The sequence below is a fragment of the Mycteria americana genome, chromosome 16, assembly GCF_035582795.1.
Source record: "Mycteria americana isolate JAX WOST 10 ecotype Jacksonville Zoo and Gardens chromosome 16, USCA_MyAme_1.0, whole genome shotgun sequence".
Taxonomy (NCBI): domain Eukaryota; kingdom Metazoa; phylum Chordata; class Aves; order Ciconiiformes; family Ciconiidae; genus Mycteria; species Mycteria americana.
This window is the reverse complement of record NC_134380.1, coordinates 14,356,247-14,382,769: the sequence shown is the minus strand read 5'-3', so window position 1 is coordinate 14,382,769 and position 26,523 is coordinate 14,356,247. Positions and strand designations below refer to the sequence as shown.

Genomic DNA, 26,523 nt, shown 5'->3' with positions numbered 1-26,523 from the left:
CAGGGGGGGCGGCGCGGGCCGGGGGCGCCGCCGCGGGGGCTGCCACGTGCGGGTCCTCGCGCCCGCGCGGCGCGACCCCCACCGCCGGCCCCGGCCAGAGGCCGCCCCGTGCCCCCGCCGCCTTGCGGGCGAGGCTGGCGGGCGCCGCCGGCCGCGGCCCCGGCCCCGGCGCCGGCAGGGGCGGCGATGGCGGCGCCGGCGGGCGCGGGGCGCGCCCCGACGGAGCGGCCCGCCGTGCCGGTGCGGCGCGGCGCAGACCCCCCGCTCCCTCCGCCTCGCTCCGAGGGGGCGGAGGGCAGGGCAGGGCGGGGGCTGGCCGGCTGCTGCCCCACGCGGCGCCCGGGCTGGCGGCGCCCCCGGCGCGCTCCCCGCGCACTCCGTGCCCCTCTGTCATGCTCGCCGCCTGGGAGCGGGCGGCGGGCTCCTGCGCCGGCAGCCGCGCCGCCGAGCCCGCGCCGCCGGCGCTGCCCTCGCCCTCGCCGCCCGCCGCCGACCCCCGTCCCCGCGGGCGGCGCGGCGGGGCGCGGCGGATCGCGGGCGGCGCTGCCCGCCGGCGGGGGCTGGCTGCCGCCGCGGCGAGCGGCGGGTGGCGGCGGGCGGCGATGGGCACGGCGGCCGTGCACCTCCTGCTGCTGCTGGGGCTGCTGCACGCCGGGCCCGGCGGCGAGGGCAGGAAGGGCTGGCGGCGGCGGGGCCCGGCGGCCCGCGAGCGCAGCGAGGCGGCGGCGGCGGCGGCCGAGAGCTTCCCGCTGGACTTCACCGCCGTAGAGGGCAACATGGACAGCTTCATGGCGCAGGTCAAGAGCCTGGCGCAGTCGCTGTACCCCTGCTCGGCCCAGGCGCTGCCGCACGACCTGCGCCTGCACCTCCTGCACAACGCCTCGGTCACCTGCAACGACGGCAGCCCGGCCGGGTGAGTCCCCGCGCCGCGCCCCGCCGCGCCCCGCCGGCCCCGGCCCGCACGGCGCCCCGCCGGCGCCCCGGCCGCGCGCCGCCCCGGGACTGCCCCGCGCCGCCCGCCGGCGCCTCGTCGCGGCCCCCGCCGCCGCCCCGGCCCCGGCCGCGGCCCCGGCCTCGGCCCGCCGCGCGCTCCCCGAGCCCCGGCCCCGGCCCGCCGCGCGCTCCCCCCGCCCCGGCCCCGAGGGCTGTGGCGCCACCGCGCGGCGGCGCGCGGCGCGGTGGCGACAGGTGCAGCGAGCGCCTCCCGCGCGGCGGCGGCGGCGGCGGCGGCCCGAGGCGCTTGTCTTGGCGGGCGCGAGCGCCGGCGCCCGTTCCGCCGCCGTGCCCAAACACTCGGCGCAGCCCCGGCGCCCCGGCCCGGCGGGCATCAAAGCGCTGCGGTCGGGCCCGGCTCCCGCCAACGCCGCGCCGCCTCCTGTTTGTCTGTCCTCAGCTACTACCTCAAGGAGTCCAAGGGCAGTCGGCGGTGGCTCCTGTTCCTGGAAGGTGAGCGTCGGCGCCTCGTCGTCCCCCCCCCGCCCCGCGCCGGGCGGGGGCCGGGAGAGGGGAGGCGGCCCGCGGCTGCCCCCGGCCCCCGCGGGCCGCCTCCCCTCGGCCGTCGCCCGCTCTGCCCCGGCCGCCCGCGGCCCCCCGGCCCCTGCGTGCCCGCGCCCCTCGGGGGCTGCCCGCCGCGGCCCGGCCCCCAGCCCGCGGACCCAGCTGCCGGCGCTGGGCAGGGCGGCGGGGCGGCTGACCCCTCTCTTCCCCTCACCAGGAGGGTGGTACTGCTTCAACAGGGAGAACTGCGACACCCGCTACGACACCATGCGGAGGCTGATGAGCTCCAGGGAGTGGCCCGCGACCCGAGTGGGTGAGTCGTCCCCCTCTGCCCCGTGGGGACAGCCCCCCAGGAAGCAGGGCCAGGCCGGGGCAGCCGCCCGCGGCCTCGGCATCCTCGCAGGCGCGTGGTCGCTGCCGCCTGAGCGCTCCCACCCCGGCACTAGCGCAGCGTCACGGGCACGGACGCTCGCTCCTGCGAGAGGATGCCAAACACCCGTGCTTCTCCGCTCTCTGGAAAAGTTAGAAAAGCGCAGATGCGCACATGCATTCGGACGTACGGTCATCACTGGTAGACAGCGCTGGCCTTTTGAACTCTGGCCAGTGTGCTCTCTTTATTTTAAATGTATGCGTGTGCTGACAGACCTGCTGGGGTCTTCAAGAGTTGTGGTTTAGTTTTGTTGGTCTTTAAAGAGTCTTTGTGTTCCTCTTAATCCTGTCAGAAGAACGGTTCTTGGGCCTCTTAATCTGTTTGTCAGGACAGATGCGCTTTCTTGCACGCCACACTGGGTGCGTGCGTCTGCCTGTGGTAGGACTGGCCCCGTGTGCACAGGGAGAAAGCAGATCAGCTGCCGGGGCTTTTACCTGGAGCTGTGTGGTTCCACCTTTTCCCCATTCACAATTGCATGACATCGCTTAACCAACTATTCTCAGCGTGAAAGCATACATTTGGTGCATACGTAAAGTATTTGTAGCGTCTTCCAGTGGCACGCATGAGGTGGAATTAGCACCCCGGATACCCACGCTCTGGACCACCAGCTCCTGAGTCAGCACAGGAATGTTGAGCTTCTCTCTTCATTCTTGCTGCTTATGCTCCAGCTTTCTGAATGCCTAAGCCTGTGTCATTCACACAGCTCTTATAATTGCATATATTGGAATTCACCTGCTAGGATTTGTTTTTTTGGGGAAGTGCTTAATTTTCAGTATGTGTCACAGGTTCTTTTCTGTGCTGCCAGAGGCTTCTAGACAGGCTTCATCTCTAGCATGAATCGAATTCTGAAAGTCACATCTGCCTAAGGGCAAGTTTAGAAATGTTCCTTCCACTTCCCTTACCAATGTTTTTCATCATGGATGTTTGTTTTTTGTGTGGTCAGAGATCCTGCATGAGGCTCATACGGTTCCTCTGAAGTCATAGACTGTCATCTGTACATTTCTTGTTTCTTTGTGCCCATCTGCAGGAACTGGGATCCTGTCATCACAGCCAGAAGAAAATCCCCACTGGTGGAATGCAAACATGGTGTAAGGAGGGACAACGAAGGGAAATAGGTTTATACTTAAACAGCATCTCCTGCCTTTTAGGCTAGCAAGAGTGCTACAAAGAGAGATTAAGACTAACACTTGAGAGAGGAAACTGTATGTTTCCTCATTTGTTCTAGTTCAGCTCTCTAACAAGTAGCGCTGGCGAGGTCTGGAGAAATTTAAGTCCGGTCTCCTTGGAGTTGTGGGGTGATCCAATGAAGAAACACTGGGGATAGCTTAGAGAGCCTACTCAAATACCTGAGGTGGCAAATACTGTTGTGAGTGGTGGGCTGATAGTATGTTACACATCTGCCAGTTTGAGAGGAATCTGGAGCAGCTCTTCTAGCTCAAAGAAGAGAAATGAGAAAGACACCGGTTTATATATGCATCTGTATAGGAGGGAAAAGCAGAAGAGAGGGATGTTAATTTGCATTCTGCAAGCCGGAGACAAAAATGGGAAGATAACTTCATTCCTGCAAAAACCTCCAGTGGTTGCAGTCAGCATTTACACTGCTTTGACAAGGTCTTCTCATTTTTCATGTGCAACACTGAAGCACAGAGAGTTTCCTTGTGGCAGGCCATCCACCGTATCAGTGGGACAGCCAAGAGCAAAATCTTGGCCCATCGTTCTGTCCACTGAGCGCAGTGCTTCAATTAGATTGATAAAAGACACATTATTTATTGATTTAACTCAGTAAAACTACCAGTGTTCAGGAGAAAATTCAAGACAGTTATAATAGTCACTTGGTGTGCAAGAAGGTAAGTTGTCTAACTGGACAAGAAACTCTTCCCTTTTCCCCGCCCCAGGGTTTAATTTTCTTCCAGTTACTTGACCCTACCCTCACCCCTCCTTGCGTGTCAAAGGAACATCAGTACTCACACAACTCTCTCTTACAGATTCATCCCTTATTGCTCAAGTGATGTTTGGAGTGGTGCCTCTTCCAAGTCTGAGAAAAGTGAGTGTTGCTGATGGGCTGTTGCTGCCCCAGACATCACACATTAAAGGATATGGCCAGACTTCTGTGAAATTATGTGAATGAAGAACAGGCTTTTTCTTGCTGAAGGGCAGGAAAGAATATCAAGCTACTTCCAGATAAAACATCCTGATCTCTTTAGCTCAGGCTGTTTTGACATAGTTCAGAGCCACTGCTTGCAGAGATGTTACACTGATGCAGTATGCAAGGATTAGAGGAACGAAATTCCTTTTAGATGAATCTCCAGGTTTCAGTACACAGCAAATTAAATGGTGTAGCTGAGGAACCATGGTTTGTTGCATGCGACTTTGGCTTTGCTGATCTGAGAGGCAAGTGGAGTGAATTTAGTTTCAGACTTCTATCAGGAGGATATTTGGCCTTTGAAAGGAGCCATCATGTGTCAGGCTAAAGCTGTCTGGAGGTTTCTTTGGGAAATGAAGAATAGTTCATCTTAATACATGCATTGCCATTGGCTATCATTTTGATGATGACGGAAGTCTGGGAGTCTGCTTAAAGGAGTCCTCTTCCAGATTAAGCTGGATTTCATGCAAATGAATTGTTCTACCTCGTGTACTTCTCTGGGTTTCCCAACTTAAGCAGGATTGGTGTCTGAGTGCAGTAATGTCTATAGAAACACCAGGGGCTTAGTTCTCCTCTCATTTGTTCATGAAGAGTTGTCTTTGACCAGAATGGAATTACTGTTGAGGATACACCGCTGTGAACAAAAGAATTTGGCCTAAGATTCTCCATGTTGTGGCACTGAAAAGGCAGAAGGTTAATGCTTTTCTTTGAGTTGGTCTGTGAGTTCTGACCTTAAACCACACATTGTGTCACTTGATGTCTCTCTTCACGAACTGCCCCACTGATACAGTGGATGGCCAGCTAATTCACTGAGAAACTGACCACTTGTGGATACCACAGGTACACTTTTTGTCACAGTAAGGGATCTTTTCACTTCATCATGGCTTCTTATGATTGTTCCTATGAAGCAGTTGCACTTCAACAAACGTGGCTGCCTTTTGGTGGTGCCAAGGAAGTAGTAGGCTACGTAGGTGTAACATTTTGTGAAACATTGCTTGTCTGAATTGGCTTTATGAATTGGGAAAAAAGGGATGCAGTAAGTTGGAACTGAGATTCCAGATGGTAGGAAGGTGTGCCTATTCCTCAGGTATAGAGAAAGGGTCCCTTGTTTGCCTTCTCCAAGTTTACCAATTCCTAAGCACTGTTGCAGGAAGGTGTGCTTGTGTTATTGTGTATTCTGTTCACTCTCTATTCACTTTCTTTCAGGGAAGCAAGTTTTGTACAGGGGTGGAGGGGAGGAGTACCTCTTCTTAGATGTACTTAATACGGGTGGACAAAATGGGCCTGGTTTTAGGTTCATAATCCCTTCATACGGTTTTAAGCATTTGTGGAGAGGAAGCAAAAGTCTTAGTCCGGACAGGAAACAGTTTTGTTGACGCTGAGCTATCTCTTCCAGATGAATATGCCTTCATGGGAGCGCTGATCATTCAGGAGGTTATAAAGGAGCTGGTGGGAAAAGGTCTTAGCACTGCAAAAGTGTTGCTGCTAGCAGGGAGCAGGTAGGTATCTACAAGATTTCCTGTGGTGAAGACAGGAGATTTCCACAGCAGAAAGCTGTTAGGGAGGAGGTCTCAGCACCTCCTGAAAAATTTCTTCTAGGAGTACAGTAAGACTAACACAGCAAACACTGTATCTCTTCTCAGTTTTCTCCTTTAAGTGGTACAACAGGGGATGATATAGTATTACTTTCTCAGCCTTTGGTCCAGGCACACTTATGAGAAAATGGAGAAAATAAGAACAAGGTAAAGCTTTGCAAGAGGGAGGGAATGTGTTCATTCTTCCCTACATCAAGAATGCTGGCTCCTGTTGGCCCACACGATGAGACACATGCCTCTTGTGAATAGATTCAGGCCGTCTGAATTGAAAAATCAGACTTGCCCAACGCAGGTGCTCTGAATCGTGCTATGTTGTGCAAAGCTATGGTTCAGCCAGCCTATGTCACACAGGGTACAGAAGTTGCAAAGGGTGAATTTGTCTCACTTCACATTCTTTCAGTTTTTGAGCAGGCAAACCCTTGCAAATGATATAAAGCATATATATCTCCCAGAAGAAAGAATAAGAACAGGATTTGGTTTCTGAGGTATCAGTTTGTTATTCTCAGCACTGGCTTTATTTCTGAGTGTTTTGCAAAGCAAGGAAATAACGTGGTGACTGCCAAGTTAGTAGTGGATTGTCCTGCGGATAGATGAAGTTGTTTATATAGAGTGTCACTGCTGTGAGAGGATATGTATGCTAGCCAGCCGTTTAATAGCTGTGTGTGCTTCATGACTGCAGTATTAACATTACTGTTGCAGTGCTGGAGGGACAGGAGTGCTCCTGAACGTGGATCGAGTGGCAGAGCAGCTGGAGGAGATGGGTTATCAAGGGATTCAGGTTCGAGGCTTGGCAGATTCTGGATGGTTCCTGGATAATAAACAATATCGCAGAACTGACTGTATTGATACCATAACGTGCGCTCCAACAGAAGCCATCAGAAGAGGAATAAGGTACAATCAGATGCTCTAAAGTACACTTTTATAGGAAAAGTCAAGAATTTAAAATCTAGACATGCAAAAGAATGCGTGCAAGTGTAGATGCTCTAAAATGTGTTGATGGGACAACGTAGCCAAGAAAGAACTCTGGTGTCAGTAAGTTGGAGCTATAATCAGAACAGAAATAGACTGGGATATGGACAGGCTGTTGTTGAGATTGTGCTGTGCCTTCCATTCTGTTACTGCCTATTGTCTACTGCTTTGTCTTCTAGGTATTGGAATGGTATTGTTCCTGAACGCTGTAAGCTGCAGTTTAAAGAGGGAGAGGAATGGAATTGCTTTTTTGGATATAAGATTTACCCCACGCTTCGATGTAAGTATCAAAGGAGAGACATAAAATGGATTCTAGGGCTTCCTCTGTGTCCGCAGCTAACTTAGAGCAATCCCTTTTCCAAATTTTTTGTCTTCCTAGGTCCAGTCTTTGTTGTCCAATGGCTCTTTGATGAGGCCCAGCTTACTGTAGACAATGTACACCTCACTGGCCAGCCTGTTCAGGAAGGGCAGTGGCTCTACATCCAGAATCTGGGTAGGGAGCTGAGAAACACCTTGAAGGATGTGACGTAAGTATTTCATTGAGGAAAACCTGGCACATTTATTTCTAGGAGGCATTCTTATCCAGTATCCTAGCTGCATTTCTCAGATCTCTGCAGAAACAAGTGTTGTAAATTTGGTAACTATTAGTTTATCTACATCAAGAATTGTGCCTTTTTCATTTCTGCCTTTGCAGAAGTGTAGATGTAAGTGTAGATGTAAGTGCAAAGTAATTTCCAGCTTCACAATTATCAGCTACCCTTTGTTATCAATAGGAACATGGTTTTTTTCTTTCCTACCTCCAAGGTGAGGTCTGAGACTCCTTGCCATTGCGCAGCCATTAACCTCACAGGGATGTTTTAAAAAGTACTGATCATAAAACATCCAGAGAGTTGATGAGACTACAGAGGAGGAACCATTAATGTGCCTTACTTGCTTCATACTAGAGCAGGTATTCAGGAGTCTCTTGTTGCAAATGTGCACTGTTAGGCAGGATGGAACCCCTTTTCTTCTGGATGCTTTCCAGTCCAGCTGGATTTTATATCATGATAGTCATGTTTCTAAAAATCTTGCCAGGGACAGCAAAAATTTCCCCATCTACCTAGTCCGGAAGGTTCTATTTAGCAGGAGTTACTTTGTCCTTCCAAGACCTAATCCATGTTTCCTTTTTTCCTTTAGTGCTAGCTTTGCTCCTGCCTGTTTGTCTCATGAGATCATTACACGCAAGTGAGTGCTTTTGCAGATTCTATGAAAGGTCAACAGGGAAACGGTAGGGGAATTAACCAGTTCCGACAGCCTGACCCGTCTGATACAATCTGTACGGTTTGTCTTTTCAGTCACTGGACAGACATCCAGGTGAAGGGGACATCATTACCCCGTGCCCTGCACTGTTGGGATCGGAGCCTACATGAGAGCAACAAAAATGGGAAGGCCCCTCTGAAAGGCTGCCCGATTCATCTGATTGACAGCTGTCCGTGGCCTCACTGCAACCCCTCATGCCCCACTATCAGGGACCAGTTCACAGGGCAGGAGATGAATGTGATCCAGTTTCTCATGCACATGGGTTTTGATGTTCAGAAGATGGCACAGCAACAGGGCCTGGAGCCCAGTAAACTGCTGGGGATGCTCAGCAGTGGTAGCTAGGAAGGGGTCTTTAGAGGGGCAGAGAGGTTACATCAGGAGACTCTAAGCCCTTCTCCAACACTTTCTAATCTTCTTCCTTGCACTCATGCAGGCAGATGCACGCTCACACCCATGCATGCTCAAACCTGTACACACCCATGTGCTCCCACACTCTTGCACACTTAGGATGTGTCAAGGAAAAAAAAAAAGGCAATTTCTTGCTTACACTATTTGACTGGAACTTGTTACCTCCAAACTCCAGGGCTCAGTTTTGGCTAGTCACCTCCTCTTCCTGTGTTACACAAGGCAATCTGGTACAGGGAGTAGCAAAGCCATAAATAGCAGCCATGCGAACCTTCCCCAGATCTAGAACTTCTTCCCTTGCCATGAATTTTACATCATAGACTTGATACAAGTGGTGAAAAAAGCAAGCACTGGATTTCTTTTGTCCAACTAGAAGTGAAGGAATGATTACATGACTTCCTGGAGGTCAGCATCTCATGATGAGTCAAAACGTACAAACCCAGGACATGTGCTAGGGATGGACACTCTTGTACTCAATTTACTTTCATATTATTTTATAAAATGACTTTTTTAATTACTTTTTTTAAACTAAGCAAGAAATAGAAATGATATTGTTTTGTAACATATTTTTTTTAAATAACGAAGAAACCTCTTGCTACTTTGGCAACGTGGACATATTTATTTTAATATGTAAAACGCTATTTATAAGGGCTGACCAGAGAACCATACATATGTCTTTGTAAAGTTGTATATGCTGCTCATTTGGATGGGTTATCCTTATGATCACTTGTGCCTGGGAGAGGGCTGAGGGTGGTATTGACATTTTGTATTAATTAGACTTCTGTGTTCCCCTTGCAGTATGCTTTGTCCTTGTTTCTCTGTTGAAGAGGTCGTAATATGAGGTCTAAGTACAGAGATTTTCACCCAGCATCTGATGTTTGCATACTTGCACAGCATTTTCAGCTTGACTGTGATTTGCCAGGTATTCCAGGGCACTGCATTTTAAGATGCAGGAAGATCTGGTTTTGCAGCAAAGGCCTCTATTCTAGTGAGAGAAATGTTGGATCAGACCGTCTGGCCTGTCTTAAAATGGGGAGCATTTGGAACATAAAAGGCAGAGAACACAAGACAAGCACCAACATATTTCTATTCTTCTAAGTCATTTGCAGACACACCCACCTCAGAACATAGACAATCCCCTTTGATGGTGATGGGAGGAGAACAAGGGAGGGATCAGGAATGTGTGACTGAAGCTGGGGAGAGGAGAGACCCTTCCTTAGGGGGGAGGACACACCGGCAGTTGCAGAAAAGCTTTATGCTGTAGTGTACTGCAGCTGGCCTAGACAAACCTGCACAAGGAGCAGAATTTACATCCATTCTGCAGAAGTTCTTGATACCAACTTTGCATTTGCTTGCACTTGTGTAAATGGTTACACAATGTGTACGCCACAGAAAATTAGGGCCTAATTTTAGAAAAATTCCATGCACTTTCAAGATAGGTCTTGTCAGATTAAAATGGTAGTGCTATTTGTAAGATCCACTGTCTTAGGTGAGTAAACCCCAAAATGAACAAAACCACAGCCATTCAGTTACCTTTCATGTTCAGTTACCTTTCATGGACTTCGGCAAACAGTTGGGCAGTACCACACAGGAGATTAACCGTCCTGCTGTGCAAGATGGGGTTAGTACACATTTAAGATAAAAAAAGTAGCTAAAGAGAAAATGAATGGTGCTCCCAGTAGAACTGAAATGCGGGAAAACTATCAGTGGAGTTTCCCTATGATCAGTCTAGGGATTACTGATATTCTTTATGTTTTAATGACTTGGGTATAAAAGTAAAATTGTTCTGACTGCATTTCTCATGCCACTAAGTTGAGAGGCTTCTTCAATACAGACAACAGTTGGAAAAGCATACAGGAAGATGGGATTCCTTTGAGGGCTGGAGTCACATGGAGTCAGTCAAAGTGCTGGTACGTGAGCCGTAGCCAGAATTGCTGCTGTGCACTAGTGCATCAGTTGGGCACCAAAGGAAGCTGCTGTGCGTATCAGTTGTTGTTTGCAGGATGGCTATACACAAGATGATGCACCTGTAGATAGGGCAAGTGCCTTAGGCTGTGCCCAGTGATGTATTTCTACTAGGAAACAGTAAATTATAAATACCACAGTTGAAGTTTGGAATACTTTTTGCAGAGCTGGTTACCTGTATATCTAAAATGTTAATTCAAAGGTTAATTTCTAAAAGGCAAAGAGTGTTTAGACGGGATATTTTCCTTGTGAGCACACGAAAAAATCTCTGGGAGTCAGGGATCACTCTTTTAGCTTAGTGTGCCTCTGCAACAGTCTTTTAAAATGTGTAATGGGGAGAAGTCTCAAAAATATTTTTAAAGGGGAACTTGGCTAATTTATTAGAAAAATTATACAATGTGGTTGCAAGTCGTAGCTGGAAACTGGAATCTGTAACCCAGGAAGTCATTTCCAGCTCTATACTTGTTGTACTTGTGCAATAAATATAATTTTCCGAAGCCTTTGTGAAGCTGGCACTTCTAAGTTCATCCCCAGTGACATCTGCTGTGTGGAAGCCAGTGGCAAAAAGGGCAAGACTGGAAGAATTCAGTACCATGTGTTTGTACTCTCAGATCTTACGACTAGATGAGACGCTTTCCCTCTGAGAGGGAAAAATTGTCTCCAAAAGCATCACATGAATGAGCCAGAATTAAAATGCAACCAAGAAGTCAAAAGCTGATAGCAGACTGTATGGATTTGCACTGCATGACTACAGGTCCAGACTTGGGCATCAGGCACGTAAGCAGTTTCAGTCATGAGCTGGAGGGTAGACCCTGTCCCTCTCTTCACTGCAGGAGGCACTGCTAATACACAGGGCCTGGGAGAAACTAAATCTTACCCAGATAACCCACTCTTAAGCCCTCACGGAGGAGAACCGCAGATCTGATCAAGTAACGTGCACCAAACCCAGCCGCGATGCAGTGAAGACCATGGACAATTGCCTTCTGCCAGTCTTACTGGCTGGAGCTCCGTGCTGGACTGAGGGCAGCTGCAAGGAAGAAGTGCCACGCTGGAGAGAGGAAAGGCACAGAAGGGCTGTTCTGGGGAAAGGTGCCCCATTCCTTGGACGAGCAATGTGGAGGCAGTGTCATTACTGCGAAAACACTGCAAGAGGGTGGTAGGAGCAGTGGGACAACGTTGCTGTTGCTGCTGCTTCCTCAGTTCCACAGCGATCAGATCAGCAGAACAGGGTCTCAAAGGAGCAGTGCAACAAGCTGTGGGTTTCTAATTCATGACCTTCTATCTGATACCTGCTTACATGTTTTTAAAGTGAAAAGAAAATTTTAGTGCTGTGGCAGTGCACCTGTATGATGCTGGGAAATGTGACTGCTGGCAGCACCCGCAGGCCCTGGGGATCCACAGAAGCCGGAGACCTGCACATTCAAACCCAACACCCCGGCAGAAGGCAGTGGTCCATCTGGTGCACTGCTCCTGCCCACTGTCCATTTTGGGGACCATTGCCCTCTGCCGGCACTGCCCCCCCCCCCCGGTGCCGAGGTCTCTCCAGAGTGGCACCATTTCTCATGGGAAGCAGAAGCCCGGCAGCGGGACCAGCTCTGCTCTGAGCCCCGGCATCACCACTGCGTCACAGCGTGCAGGGCAGCTGGGGGGGATTGTGATGATCAGCCTGTGGCACCAGGGCCTTGCAAGCAGTTGTCCTCAAGTGTGCCTTGACATGGAGCGTCCCCTTGCTCTCTGCTCGTGAGTGCATTGGTCCCCTCATCAGGCAGGAGGTGATGCAGCAAGTTACGGTGTAAGCAATAACACAGTGGGCTATTGGCAACTAAGCACCATAGGGCCGCTCGCTCACTCCCCCCCAGTGGGATGGGGAAGAGCATTGGAAGAGTAAAAGTGAGAAAACTCGAGGGTTGAGATAAAGACAGTTTAATAGGTAAAGCAAAAGCTGCGCACGCAAGCAAAGCAAAGCAAGGAATTAATTCACTTGTTCCCATGGGCAGGCAGGTGTTCAGCCATCTCCAGGAAAGCAGGATAACGCCATCACGCATAACGGTGACTTGGGAAGACAAACACCATCACTCCGAACGTCCCCCCTTCCTTCTTCTTCCCCAGCTTTATATACTGAGCATGATGTCACATGGTATGGAATAGCCCTTTGGGCAGTTTGGATCAACTATCCTGGCCATGTCCCCTCCCAACTTCCCATGCGCCTGGCAGAGCATGGGAAGCTGAAAAGTCCTTGACTAGTGCAAACATTACTCAGCAACAACTAAAACATCAGTGTGCTATCAACACTGTTTTCAGCACAAATCCACAACACAGCCCCACACTAGCTACTGTAAAGAAAATTAACTCCATCCCAGCCAAAACCAGCACAGCTATAAACTGTAAGATGGCTCTTCTCCTGCCACTATGGAGTTCAGTACAGCCGCTTGACTCGTATATATACTTTTCCTCGCTGACCCCATGTAGCCCGTGTTGTACAGTTGAAGCCAAATGCTACAGTGGGGAGCGCTGGGGGGGCAGGATCTAGAGGGACTCCTGCTAGGGCTTAAGAAGAAAAATGATGAGTGTGATTTCAGCTGTGTTTAGGTGCAACAGAGCATCACTGATGGAGTACTGAGACTGCACAGGGACAGGAAAGCAGTGTCCCCAGGCAAGATGGGTGGGAGTCCAACAGCAGCAATAGCTTTGCCTTGTAACACAGCCCCTCTGTTTCACAGGACATGCCACAATACAGACAGTAACATGCTGCCAGTAAAGTTTGGAAAACTTCTGCTAGAGGTGAAGGATTAACATAGAGTCAGGAAGGGCAAGACCTCGGGGTGAGAGCATGTTCACCTGGAGCTCCTTGGCTCTCTTGCTGCATTTCCTGGTTGTTGTGATGTTAATTGTGGAACTTCCACCTCAAATGAATGCAGGTTTTCTACATTTAGCACCAGAGGCCTTTTTAAGGAAAATGGAAGGGATTTTCGTGAAAGAGACACTGAGGTTACAAGATGGTGACAAAGCTGAAGGTAAGCACATTTTATCTAACATCCACAAAATTTGTACTGTTGGCACACGAATCATTCCGTAAAGTTATCCCTGGCCTACACAATGCTGTGAGCTGCTGGAGTGCTGTAGCCACTGCTTTTCACCGTAAACAATCCTGCTATAACCTATGTCTGTCTCCATTTTTGTCTTGTCTTAAGCCACAGCTGGGTCACAAGTGACTTGCAGCAGCAATACCAGCTTAAATAGTTCCTGTCCAATCCCCTGGTCCTGGCTGCTGTCTGTCAATGCTACTGCTGTGTGGATACAACCATGCACATCTGCAGTGTAAATCAGACCAGTGATGACTGCAGGTTAAACATAATCCCTCTCAGATGCAAGTTTTCTGCTGTTCTTTTTTAAATCGGAGATTAGTATCCTGATCCAGCTCGCAGAGCAGTTGTGTAGGCAAGATGTGTAAGAGCAAGGGAGGAGGGTGGAGGGGTGGGAACAAGCAGCCAGAAACTGGATGTGCTGCATCGCCTTTATCCAAGCAGAGACTCGCGTAAAGGCATGAGCTGCTGCAGTCGCACATCCCAGGTGGTGGTCCTGCCTGCCAGCAGCGTTGGTGCCAGCAGACCTTGCAGGCAGCAAATTGCTGAGAATGGATATTCTTCCATGGAGTCTGGGAGCTTTCAGCTGTCTGAGCTCCCCAAACCAGCCCGTCTGAGTCCTCAGCCACAGCACAAGGAAGGGTCATGGGAGAAGGGGGAGCAGCATCCTTCACCTGGACAAACCCAGGCTGCCCCAGAACTGCATGCTAAGATCATAAATTGGAGCAGATGCTCTCTTTTGTCAGCTCTTCTTTATAGTATCTAGCACTGCCTGTGGCGACTCATTGGTGGGTGTCACATCATTACATTAACATACAAATAAAAAACAATTATATTAAGCAATTATTATTGTTACCAAGCATGAGGGTTGATTATAATTCCCAGATAGGAAGTTACAGACTTTCTCGGGACAGCTGATCACTACCTTGAACCATTCAGAACGCTTTTAAGGCTCTGGGCTGGGCTGGCCCTCGGTCATGCTGACTCCCTGCAGCTGTGCAGAGCTCCTGGGATGATCCTGCTTCCATACTGGGACCAGCACAGCGAGGGCTGGTTTGCTGGTGAGGAGTCAGCAATGCTGCCATGAGGTAAGTGAGGATTTTTTCTACTATGTTGTGTTTTTAATTTTTCCCATTCTGAAACTACATTAGAGATTTTCTTTGGGGCTTTTAGAGTTAGAATTAAGAGACTTATGGGTAGAGACCAAGTCTGGGGAAATGTATACCAAAAATGGCTACCTGGGAAAGCTTTGGTCCAACAGGAGGGAGGGTTTGATGCTATATATTGAAATCTGTGTTCCAAAACAGAGCTAAGAATATCAAAGCAATTTTTTTTATTTTTTTTTTTTTTTTTTTTTACAATTGTATTTGGTTTTGGTGTTCAGAGGTACAAGAATAACTGGTTCCCATATAAGTAAAACAGAGACAGGGAAGAGTTTAAGGAGATGGTAAAGACTGGTGCTGAAAATCTTCACAGCCACGTGCTCTCACTAATGCTCAAAGCACAGCAGGGCCTTTCACAGCAGGTAAATATATTACTGCTCCAGATCAAATGGAGCAAAGTGAGTCAGCTTTTATCATAGCCCCTGGCCTAAATCCTTTTATAGGGCTTGTGATGCCTTCGGGCTTATGCTCCTGCTCAGGGGGCCTTGCGTCTGCAGGACTGAGCTCCTGTTTCTGCAGCCCGCTTCCACAGACAGCCCCACGGTGTGGGGCGGCTGCTGGGAGAACAGCAGCATTCCAGTGACCCAAACATTTCTAGAGGAATAGCAGAAGGACAATTAAGAGCGTCTGATGGAGCTCGCAGTTTCAGTGTTAAATAACACCCCTCACGGCAGTTGAGGGGGGCAGGACTCATTCCAGAACTATTAATATAGCCCCTATTTATACTCCTAGGTTCCTGCGAACGGCTCAACAGAGAGCTACAGCTGCAGAGCTAAAATGGAATAAGTGTCAGCCTCCAGGGAGAAAGCAATCCTTTCAGCCATCATGTGGGAAAGGAGATGGTGAAAGGACAGAACACGGGGCAGGTTTCAGACCCGAGAAAGCGGAGCGAGCTGATCGCGGCACCCTGAGATTGCAGCTGGTGGGCAGAGCCAGCCAGTAACCTCCCTGCAGCCAGCAAGTCTGCGCTGAGAGGCTGCCAGAAACGCACGCTCAGCGTCACGCAGAGCACCTACCGATACTGGTAGAGACAAGGCGGGGATTCGAGCTGCCGCTCTACTGATCCAGTACCAGGTGTGACTCAGGACAAAGGAGCAAAAGCCTGAGAGGACGTTTGGGGGGGGCTTTAAGTGCATTGTCTGCTGGACTGGAAAGATGATGGAGAGCACGGGAGGGCCGTATCTGAACACCGCTGCTGTGACATCCCCTGTGGGAATAGCTCGTTTGCTGCAGATGACATTTGGATGCACCACGTTCAGCCTCGTAGCCCACCGGGGGGGATTCAGCGCAGCATATGGCACTTTCTGCATGTTTGTCTGGACCTTCTGTTTCGCCATCACTGTCTTCATCATCACCTGCGAATTCACACATCTGCACAGCTGCCTGAGCATTTCCTGGGGAAACTTCACTGCTGCTTTCGCCATGCTCGCCACACTCATGTCCGTCACGGCCGCGGTGATCTACCCGCTCTACTTTGTCCAGCTTGGCTGTTACCCCATCGGCTGTGAGGTGAGAGACTTCCGCATCGCAGCCAGTGTCTTTGCAGGCCTCCTCTTCGTTGCGTATGCCGCCGAGGTGTTCTTAACCAGGGCAAAACCGGGACAAGTCACCAGCTACATGGCCACCGTCTCCGGGCTCCTGAAAATCGTGCAGGCCTTCGTGGCCTGCATCATCTTTGGGGCGCTGGTGAACGACAGCCAGCACAGCAGATACGTGGCCACGCAGTGGTGCGTGGCCGTCTACAGCTTTTGCTTTGTGGTGACAGTGGTGGTGGTGGCCTTCAGCGTCACAGGTAAGACCGCCTTGCTGTGGTTCCCCTTCGAGCGCTCCGTGGTCGTGTATACCTTCGGGGCCGTGCTGCTGTACGTGAGCGCAGCGGTCATCTGGCCGGTGTTCTGCTTCGACAGCAAGTACGGCTCCCCGCAGCGCCCCGGCCTCTGCGCCAAGGGCAGGTGCCCCTGGGACAGCCAGCTGGTGATTGCCATCTTCACCTACGTGAACCTGCTGCTCTATGTTGTGGACCTGGCGTACTCCCAGCGCATCCGCTTTGTCTCGCACCTCTGAAACGCGGGTCTGCTGCTGCAAAGCCGTCCCAGAGCCGTAACCAACAGCAGTCGGGGATGCAGCAGGGGACAGGATGCGGAGAAGGGAGGCGCTGATCAGGCGTGCGCGCAAGAACCATCAACCAAACTTCGAGGTCAAGACTGACTGGACCGGGAAAGTAAGGACCTGTAGTGGGTGGGCTGCAGCTGATGCTAGGAAAAGCCCACCTCCCCCATCGTTCGACATCTGCCTCAGCCGCCTGGTGCCAGAGCGAAGAAACGATGCAGCTCAAAGTACGCAAAATGGCCTTTTGTCTCCAGGTGGCAGAAAGGCTTGCTGCCACAGTGGGTCTGCAGGCTACTGGATTACTGAGCCAAATATTAGGAAAGACACCAAGGATTTTGAAACTGTTACCAACGTTTAACCGTAATCAAGTGACTACCCAGGAAGTGGGAAAGTTAAAAGCTGCATCAAGGAACACCAGTTCTGGAGATGAAAAACAACCCCTCGAAGTTTGGGTTAGTTTGGGCTGTGTGGTGAGACATGAAATGCTTGCAAGTGTGGGAAGTTCCAGTCAGGATGTTTCTGAGAACATTATAGCTGTAATGGTATTTTGAAGATTACCAGTCCTTTCCCTTCCTCTCCTCTCCTTTGCGCTTTAGCACAGAAAAAGAATACCCTTGAGCATGCACCTTGGGGGGGAGCATGGGATATTCCTATTTAGCAAATACCGAGTCATTACAGAAATGAAAATTTGCGAAATCAGGGCTCTACTGCCAAGAAACAGGGTGCAGAACAGAGCCGAATGCAAAATAACAGTGTGTAACTTGACATCCTCGCTTGAGCAGGACCAGAAGGTCCCTTGGCACGTGCTTTGTCTCTGTTCACATGCCACCATTTCTTTATACTGATGTCAAGAGTTTTTTTTCTGGAAGCTTAAAGATAAGTTCTGGGGGGAGGGGGGAAAGGGATGCAGAGATGAACTGATCTCACAGCGCTGCATAGAAGACCAAACTGGGGCGGGAGGGGGGGGCCCACGGATGGGATGGGACACGACAAAACTTGCATACAATGGTAACAAGTTGGGAGCGCTGCCTCAGACCAGATCAGGCGCTAGGATTCCCGAGCTCTTTGCGTCACCAACGAGCTGCATTTCTCTGACCCATCCCTGACAAAACACTCACTTTGAAGTCCCACATTGCATAGCTCAGATTTCAAGCTTAATAGGAAGAAATGTTCTTCATTTCTGATCCAGCGAGAAACCAAAGCAGCCTGAGTACTTGTGCAGAAAGCATGCAGACTAGATAGGTTTGATTAAAATCTAAAGTAGCTGACTGTCAGAAGCAAGATTTATTTTTTAACCAAATTAAAATAAAGCTGAATGGCAGACTTACACACTACATCTCCAGAGATTTGTATACTTTCATCTTGCTCTCCGCAAAGCTTTTATTTCACCAGACGTAGCCCTTCTGCCTTCTGCCGGAAAACACAGCTCAATTTATTTTGATGTATGAAGCCTGAACGCAGCCCCAAAAAAGTATATACACAAGACGGCCGAGACCTCTGACCGACATTCTTTGTAGCAGAGTCACTCAGGAAAAAGGAAGGAAACTTACTTTTCATCAGTGCTTTGTATGGGGTTTGAAAAGCAAGGGAAAAAAATTGTTGGGACAGATTGCGTTGGACAATTCTGTTACTGAGTAAGAACCAGCCTTTAGCAGTGGGAATTACTAGCCCATGAAACAGGTCAAGAATCAGTATCCAGATAAAGGGAATGCACTGAACAGCCTTCCAAGGGTTTTTTCTCTTCCCCAGGTCCCCATGAAGGGCAGGAAGTCTGGAAGATAATGGTCCAACAAGAGGCTGGCCAGCTTGTTCTAGGACAAGACCCAAGGCTACCTACTACAGATATGGGCCAGGATATTAGAGTGCTTTATTTCTTGCTACCCAAACAAATTAAGGGGTGGTACAAATAAGAAATGCTAACTTGGGAAAAGAAATCCCTTTGTATTGGAGGAGGTAGTGTACAGAGAGCCACTGCACACAAAAGGAACCTTGAGCATTTATGATGCATGCTTTTTAAACCTGTCAACCTGGACAAATTAAGCTGTGTCACACTTGAAAATTACTTTTTGTTATTACAGAGCACTGAAAATCATATCGGTGACTGTGAACCATCATGGCTTCCGTTACAAAATGCAAACCTGCAAAACCAGGAATATTGCTTTATGAAGCACCTTCCTGTAGACCCCGGAGTGGCTCTGAGGGGCCAGGGAGAGGGACGTCAGCGGCAGGCACCCCACGGGCAGGGGCCGCTGGTCCCCACAGACACGCTGCACGTGCAGCCTGTCGAAACACTCCTCGGCTGGTTAACGCGTTTTTTCTGCTATGCATTTGCTTGCTTTTTGCTGTGAGGATTTCTCACCAAGTAGGAGCAACTAGCAGGAATATGATAAAATCTGCTAATGACACAAGTTGATGCAACTTATACAGGGCCAGGGGCATAAAGAAAGGCCTGAGAGAAACACGTAACCGGGAAACAATGGGGGTAAAATTTAGTGCCTTCATAATAAGGAGGAAGTAGAATTTAACATGGAAATCATGACACCACTGACTGGAGGAGTGGAAAGACAAGTCATTGCCAAGAACAGTGTGTTCAGATTTAGCTTTCTCATCTGCCAGCCAAAGACTGAGCAAAAAATGTTAGCATGGTCAAAATGGCAAAAAAAGATTGTGTGGACAACAATCCACTCTTTTAGGAGAAAAAAAAAAATCAAAACCTCATGCTTCAGTGGTTAAAACACTCACTAACCATTGGAAACTATGAGATTTCCCAATCTAAGACAGAGAACATCCCATATCTGCCTAATTGATTTTAACAACCAACCCCGTCATGATTCAGTTAATTAAAAACCCCTCTATTTCCAGAGCTTGTCTTTCCCCTTAATAAATCATGATCAAGTAACTTGTCTTCTGCCACAAAACAGGCTTCCTAAAACACCAATCATACTCTTTTGGTAAACTTATGTCAGAATATACGTGCATTCATTTAGAATTACGGATTTGTGTTTGCAGCCAATCTAGGCAGCTCCTAGAGGATTCTAACCTGAAAAAAAAAATATATATAAGAAAATCTGAATCTTTAATGGGTTGGGTTTTGGTTTGGTCCTTTTTTTTTTCCCTTTTCTGAAGACTGGGATTCAGTCTCCCCAAAAGACAATGTTTAGGAACATTCATCTGCAGGAGATAACACTGAGATTTATTTCTGTCAATAAAGGAGCAAGAAAAAAGCCAAAGGAGAGGGAAAAAACCAAAAACGGTGTGGTAAGATTACATTTAGGAAAACAAGCACTGGCTGGTGCCTGGTTTTTATAGTGACATATTTCACAGTGTCTCCGTCTCTTCACAGTCCGTTACTGTGGACCTTTGAGCGAAGCCACACGGCGGGGCGCCTCTCGGAAGCACGCGTTAGCGCTCCTGCCGCGGGTGGGACCAAACGCCTTTGGCCTGCGTGCATCGGCGCCTTCCTGCACGGCAGCCACAACACTTGTTGCGGTCATGGGTTGGTTGTGCTGACCTAACTTGTCTGGTTGCTGGTTATCATCTCTTGGTTGTGCTGACATAACTTGGCTGGTTACTGGGTCACAAAATTTCCATCCCGGTTCAAGCGTAGGAAAACCCCTTCGTTCAGAAATCGATAGGTAATTCCAAGAAAAGGAGAAAGCCACCGTCCCAGGATCAAGGGCTGCCCGAGCCCTTCCCCAGCAAGACAAGAACCTGCCCAGGCAGGAAGAGGGAAGCGCTCCGGGGCCCCCTCCCCGGGGCGGCAGAACTGCTCCCCGGCGCTTCCCGGGCACCCACCTCCCGCCCGCGGCCGGCCGAGGAGGAGGGAGAGAGGGCGAGAGGACGGCGGAGGAGGGACGCCGCAAAGCGCCGGCGGAGCGAGAGCCCCTTCTCCCCCCGCCGCGCCCCGGGCCGCGCATTCCGCCGGGGACGCGCTCGGCTCCGCGGAGTCGGGCACGGGCAGGAGCGGCCCAGGAACGGCCGGGGCAGCAGCTGGGAAGGGCCCGAGCCCGCCCTCCACCGCCGCCACCCAGGCCTGCGGGCGCGGCGGCCCCGGGGCCGGGCCCGCGCTGGCGCCGCGCCGGAGGGGCGGCAGCGGCCGGGACGCTGCGGGGGGGGGGGGGGGGGAGGGCAGCCCCCACGGGCGAGGCGGCGGCGGCGGCCCCCGCAGGCCGCGGGCCCCTCCCGCTCGCGGCCCGGAGCCCTGGCTGCGGCGCCCGAAGCTTCCAGAAGGGCGCGCGCGGCGGCGGCTGCAGCGGGAGGAGAGCACCGCCTGGCGGCACGGCGGCTGGCCCCCCGCGGCCCCCGTAGGCGGTGAATGATGCAACACCCAGCGCCGGTTGCGCCAATAGCTGGCGAGGGCCGCGCCGGTGGCACCGCCCCTCGCCCCTGAGTGGCGGAGGGCCGGCGCGGCCCCACCCCGCCGCCCGCCGATTTGCTGCGCGCCGACGCCCCGCCCCGCTGCCACGCGTCACCGCCTTCCGGCGCGGCGCGCGGCCACGTGGACGGCGGCGCGGGTGCAGGTGGGCTCGGGCTGCCGCTGCTGCGCCGCGCCATGAGCGTGGGCTTCATCGGGGCCGGGCAGCTCGCCCTCGCCCTGGCCAGGGGCTTCACGGCAGCAGGTGGGCGCGGGGCGCGGGCGCGGGGGGCGGGCGGGCGGCGCGGAGCCGCCCGGGCTGACGCGCGGTGCCGTTCGCAGGGGTCCTGGCCGCGCACAAGATCACGGCGAGCTCCCCGGACACCGACCTGCCCACCGTGAGCGGGCTGCGGGTGAGTGCGGGCGGGCGGCCGGGGGCCGGGCGGCGGCGCTTCCCCCGGCGGGCCGCCCCGGGCGACAGCGGTCCCGTTTCTCCCCAACCGGTGCAGAAAATGGGCGTGAACTTCACGGTGAGCAACAAGGACACGGTGAAGAGCAGCGACGTCCTCTTCCTGGCCGTGAAGCCCCCCATCATCCCCTTCATCCTGGAGGAGGTGGGCCCGGACATCGAGGCCCGCCACATCGTGGTCTCCTGCGCGGCCGGCGTCACCATCCGCTCCATCGAGAAGGTGAGGGGCGGCGCGGGCTGGGGGCCCGCCCGGGGCCGGGCCGGGCCGGGCCTGCCCGGGCCTGCCGCCTCGCGGGGCCGCGCCGTAGCGGGCTCCCGGCGCCTGGGAGGCGTCTGCCGCAGGGCAGACCGTGCGGGAGCGGGCCGTGAGCCGGCCCCGCCGCTCCAGCCCCCGGGAGTCGATGCGAGGAACAGGCGTTGCTTGCGCTGCCCGGGACTAAACTCGTGCCGCAGCCAGCTGGTTGCTTTGGGTCGCCTTTGCCTGTCCTCCTCAGAAAAAGCTGTAAGAGTCTTTATGCCAGCTCTTTTATCACACGAGGTGCTATCGGATCTTTTTTCTCCCGGCAGAGGTGGGTCATCTGCCCTGAATTTCTGCAGGCTTTGTGCTAAGCGTCTGCGGGAGCTGTTTTGGAGACTTGTGAGTTGATGTGGGAATGAGGCGTTCAGGGTATTGTTCTCAACAGCAGCTCTGCCCAGATTCCTGTTTGCTGGCACTACTAAAGGTTTCACATTTAACTTTTGGTCGTTTTGGCTCAAAGCAGGGAGTTTGGAATACAAGAGTCTCTTTTCCCTCTGCTTGTGTTGTTCTTGCCCCTGGGGAGTCCCTTCCTAGACAGCCTATTTGATATGCCAAATATGCACTAAAGCTCATTTTTCTCTCTTCCTTCTTTCCTTCTTTCTTTCTATCTTCAATAATTTTCTGCCCTAAGAAACTCTCTACCTTCTGCCCCACACCAAAAGTGATCAGGTGCATGACCAACACTCCTGTGATTGTCCGGGAAGGTGCTACAGTCTATGCCACTGGGACTCATGCGGACGTGGAGGATGGGAAGCTCTTGGAACAACTGATGGCCAGTGTAGGCTTCTGCACTGAGGTGGAAGAGGACCTGATAGATGCTGTAACGGGGCTCAGTGGCAGTGGCCCTGCGTATGTACGTGCTACTTCCTCAACTTGTGACGGTCTTAGGGAGAGCAGTAGGCTTTGCATGCGGTGAAAGTCTGTGCAACTTCAGTTTGTCATTTCTTGTTTTTCTCATTGCTGCGTTCGCAATGGGACATGTAATCCAGGTATCCAGTTTATAACCAGTTTGGGTCAACAACAGAAGTCCTGTTACCAGTCGGATGAGTCTGAAGTCCATAGCCAGTGTGCAATGTCCACGTGTCCATGTTGCAAAACGTGGCCCTGTAGTTAGTATGGCCCAGAAGCTGAATTTCTCCCATTCCCCCCTCTCCTGGGCTGGAACTAGTGGGAGGGAAGCCTAGCATGGCACCCATACAGTAAAGGGGGAGGCTTTTGTCAAGTCTGTAAGCGACAGGAGCCACGGTGTGATCCTGGAGCCCTGGATTCTCTCCTCCCTGAGAATGTCAGTCTTGGAGTAGAGATTTCAGTTACCTTCTTCCTCTGTCTTGTCTCAGGCGTTCACTGCTCTGGATGCTCTGGCAGATGGGGGAGTAAAAATGGGACTTCCCCGCAGGCTGGCTGTTCGACTTGGAGCACAGGCTTTGCTGGTCAGTATTTCCTCCTCCAGAACACATTTGAGGCTGTGCCTGCTCTGTGCAGAGTATTCTGCACATCATGGTTTGAAATTCTCTCAGTCCTCTTACTGAATCTACTTTAAATAAAGGGGTTTGGTTTGACTGCACACAGGTTCCCGGTGAGGGGATGTAGGAAGTGTCTGCAGCAATCTGCTGGCGCTGATGGTGGTGTGGGAGCTGGGGCCTGGGGAACTGTGACTCCTCTGCAGGCTTTTTCAGCTCTGAAAAGTGTTTTGGCAGCCTGCTAATGGCTCTTGGGCAGGAGCCCAGTTTTGCCCACTGTGAGTGTTAGGTGCTGCTCTGTGCAGTGGAGAACAAGAGTATTTGACAGTCGGTTCCTCAGTCAGAGCTCTGGCAGCTGTTTTCTCTTCCTCGCTGCAGGGTGCTGCCAAAATGCTGTTAGAATCTGAGCAGCATCCTGGTCAGCTGAAGGACAACGTCTGCTCGCCCGGGGGAGCCACCATCCATGCCCTGCACTTCCTGGAGAGCGGTGGATTTCGCTCACTCTTAATCAATGCTGTGGAGGCTTCCTGCATCCGGACAAGGTGGGCATCTAGGAAGTCCTAAAGAGCCTGTAAAACTTGCCCCCCATGCTCCCTTTTGCTATGTCTTTCTCTCCCACCACCTCATTGCAGGGAGTTGCAGCATCTGGCAGACCAAGAGAAGATCTCCCCAGCAGCCATAAAGAAGACTTTGCTGGATAAGGTGAAGCTGGAGTCTCCTTCCCTGTCCGTGGCATCTGCCAGCAAAGTCAGTCTGTTCACCAGTAAGAGCCCCAGCAGCAAGAAGAACTGACCAGACTGCGGTAGTCTGGCTGTGCTGAACATCAGTCTCCTCCGTGCCCTTTCTTTTTTATCTAAGGAAAACGCTCGCTCTGAATGTTGGTGTCCCCCATACCTGGCTCTTGGCTTGCAGCAGCTGTGGGGCACTGCAATGCTGTAGAACAAGGTCTTTAACCTGTAGTGGGGTTGGTGCAAACTGTCCCTGGCGTTGCCGTTCTCTGTTGGACAGGGGTGATACCATCATCAGAGCTTCATCAAGGGCATCGTTTGTCCAGAAGCCTTGGATACTTCTAGGACTCAGGCAGTGTTTGTGGTGTCCCATGCAGAAATGGTTTCTAATAGGATTTTTTAAAAGAGGTTTCAGAATGCCTTTTGGTCTCAAAGGTTTGAACCAGGCCTGGATCCCTCCTGCCCCATCTTGCATCTGCTGTCAGAGCTTGTGTCTTGTCACTGTCTTTATTAGCTAGAGCAGATGCTGCCACACGAATGCAGTGCTGTGCACCATGTTAGAGGCTGGGCCCTAAAGCACCTCTCAGAAGGGACCAAAGTGCCTCTGCCCCATCTCCCATCTGCCTTGACTTTGAGAGACAGATGGTGTGAACCTCTGGACCACACTCCGTTTCTCTCTTTGCTGGCCGCCCTTTCTCTCTGCTCTGTCTGGTTTGGGGAACTGTGAACTGCTCTCACTGTCCCTTCTTTGCTGCTAGCCTGGCTTGGGTGGGTGGGCAGGTGGAGGGGTAGTGAGTGCTCCCTTTTCCCTCTGACACCTCTTCATGTTCTCCATGGACAGAATCTGCTCCCACATGCCCATGGATATGTTTCAGTGTCACTGTGCTCCCTGATGCTCTCCTTGCTCTTTGCACTGATCCTGGGGCAGCTGGGAGCAGAGCTGAAGTCAAGGACAACCTCCTCTGGAGAAAGCTGCCTTCTGTACCCTTCCCTTTGACTCAAGCAGGGTTTTGTACCCAGGTGCTGGGCTACCGTGTGGCAGCAGGACTCTTCCTCAGCACCTTTCGTTGCATTAGGCTGTACCTCCTCCTTGGACTGCAGTGTTGATGCCTGTTGACAGTGACTCCTCTGCTTCAGCTTGTGCAATCCAGCTGTGTTGTGGTGGACCGGTTGTCCCTTCCAGACAGCATTTCTCCCAGTAGAGCCCCTGGGCTGGTGAAATCCAGCACAGCAGCCCTCAGTGTCACCTTGTGTTGGCACAGTTATCTCTCTCTGGTATTTTCTAGACCCTTTCTTCCTGTTCCTTTGAAGGTGTTGCACTACTAATGGCTAGAAGGGGAAAACACCTAGAAAAAAGTTTGGGGCTGCTTCATGCAGTTGCATTCCTAGTTCTTTAGAATACAAGACTAAAGGGAAACACTGAGTCATCTGGTCTGGCTTGTGGCTCCGATCTTGTCCCATCTCACCTAGCTTGTCCTGCATGAGACCCAGGAGGAAAGTCAGCCCCTGCTTGACACAAAAGAGGTTCAGGGAGGACTTGAGAAGTCCTTGTTGGACAGGCATCAGGCATTGCTTGGTGAAACACATCCAGGTGACTACGCTTTTGCAGAGGAGGAAGACCCTTGCTGTTGTGGTCTGGAGAATTTCCCAAGTCTGACTCAAATTTATGAGCAAGAAACAGCAGCAAAGTATGGGGTCTAGGAGCAGTGGTCCCTTCTGCCCCTCAGACTCCAGTATTTGTGAGGGAAGGAGTCTGGCCAGGGTTGTGGTAGCAGCAAGCAGAGAGGGTGGCCCTGCTCGACCCTTCCTGCCGGCTGGCACAGCCCCCAGCGCCAGCCCAGGTGCGAGCAGGCACTGTGCTGTGTCGAGGGCAGCGCAGCACCTCCTTCCCTGGGCCCATTGGCGAAAGGGATGAATGAGGGTTGTAGACTTAAAGGGCAGAAGGGACCAGCGCTCTGGTCAGACAGAAGGGGGATTACAGCCCGTCATCTACGACGGTTAACCTTTCCTTCAGGCACAGTCTTGGGACGCAGCCCCAGAACAGCAGCAAAGAGGAGATTGTGTCTACTGCTTTCTGTGATTTCTTTATAGCCAATGTCCCTGCGTGGCTTCCTTGCCTCTCTACTTTTCTCCCAGAGCCCGAGTCCTGTCCCAAGCCAGAAAACTGCACGAAGCACACAAGCTGCCCCTACCACTTTCACGGGGCTGCAGTGGGAGCAACAGGCTGGAGGGGAGGGAATGGATTTGGGTGGATAGCTGTCATAATGTATTCTACCTTGGTGTATCCTGGGGGAGTGCTGGTAAAAGGAGGACATTTAAGATGGGCTTATTGTCTCCTGAGGAATCCTGGACATGCAGGTGATGCAGGAAAAGCATTTAGGTATCAATGCAGAGGCTGCCAAAGGTGCTAGTAATGTTAAAGCATTTTTAGTGTTGGGCTTTTGGCTGGTAGCAGGGTGTGACCCTATAGGCATGACAGATGGTTACTCCTCTCTTTACATAATAAACTGCTTCTCTTGACAGAGAGCTGCGGCTAATCCTAGCTGTTGGGACTGG

The 26,523-nt window shown here is 51.9% G+C and overlaps 3 protein-coding genes across 3 annotated transcripts; all 3 read left to right on the top strand.

The window, feature by feature from the left end:
* Positions 1–318: 318 nt before the first annotated feature.
* Positions 319–10,440, top strand: NOTUM (notum, palmitoleoyl-protein carboxylesterase). Its single transcript, XM_075518567.1, has 11 exons — positions 319–913; positions 1,394–1,446; positions 1,715–1,810; positions 2,955–3,015; positions 3,913–3,971; positions 5,467–5,569; positions 6,365–6,556; positions 6,814–6,914; positions 7,014–7,161; positions 7,811–7,858; positions 7,969–10,440. The coding sequence occupies exons 1-11, from the start codon at positions 393–395 to the stop codon at positions 8,273–8,275; spliced, it is 1,689 nt and encodes a 562-aa protein (XP_075374682.1). The 5' UTR covers positions 319–392; the 3' UTR covers positions 8,276–10,440.
* Positions 10,441–13,852: 3,412 nt separating this feature from the next.
* MYADML2 (myeloid associated differentiation marker like 2) lies at positions 13,853–19,643 on the top strand. The gene is made up of 2 exons (XM_075518959.1): positions 13,853–14,474; positions 15,282–19,643. Exon 2 carries the CDS (start codon positions 15,705–15,707, stop codon positions 16,611–16,613), a length of 909 nt encoding a protein of 302 aa, XP_075375074.1. The 5' UTR covers positions 13,853–14,474; positions 15,282–15,704; the 3' UTR covers positions 16,614–19,643.
* Positions 19,644–20,844: 1,201 nt separating this feature from the next.
* PYCR1 (pyrroline-5-carboxylate reductase 1) lies at positions 20,845–26,509 on the top strand. The gene is made up of 7 exons (XM_075519269.1): positions 20,845–21,277; positions 21,355–21,425; positions 21,522–21,701; positions 22,411–22,632; positions 23,117–23,209; positions 23,618–23,781; positions 23,872–26,509. The coding sequence occupies exons 1-7, from the start codon at positions 21,211–21,213 to the stop codon at positions 24,029–24,031; spliced, it is 957 nt and encodes a 318-aa protein (XP_075375384.1). The 5' UTR covers positions 20,845–21,210; the 3' UTR covers positions 24,032–26,509.
* Positions 26,510–26,523: the final 14 nt, after the last annotated feature.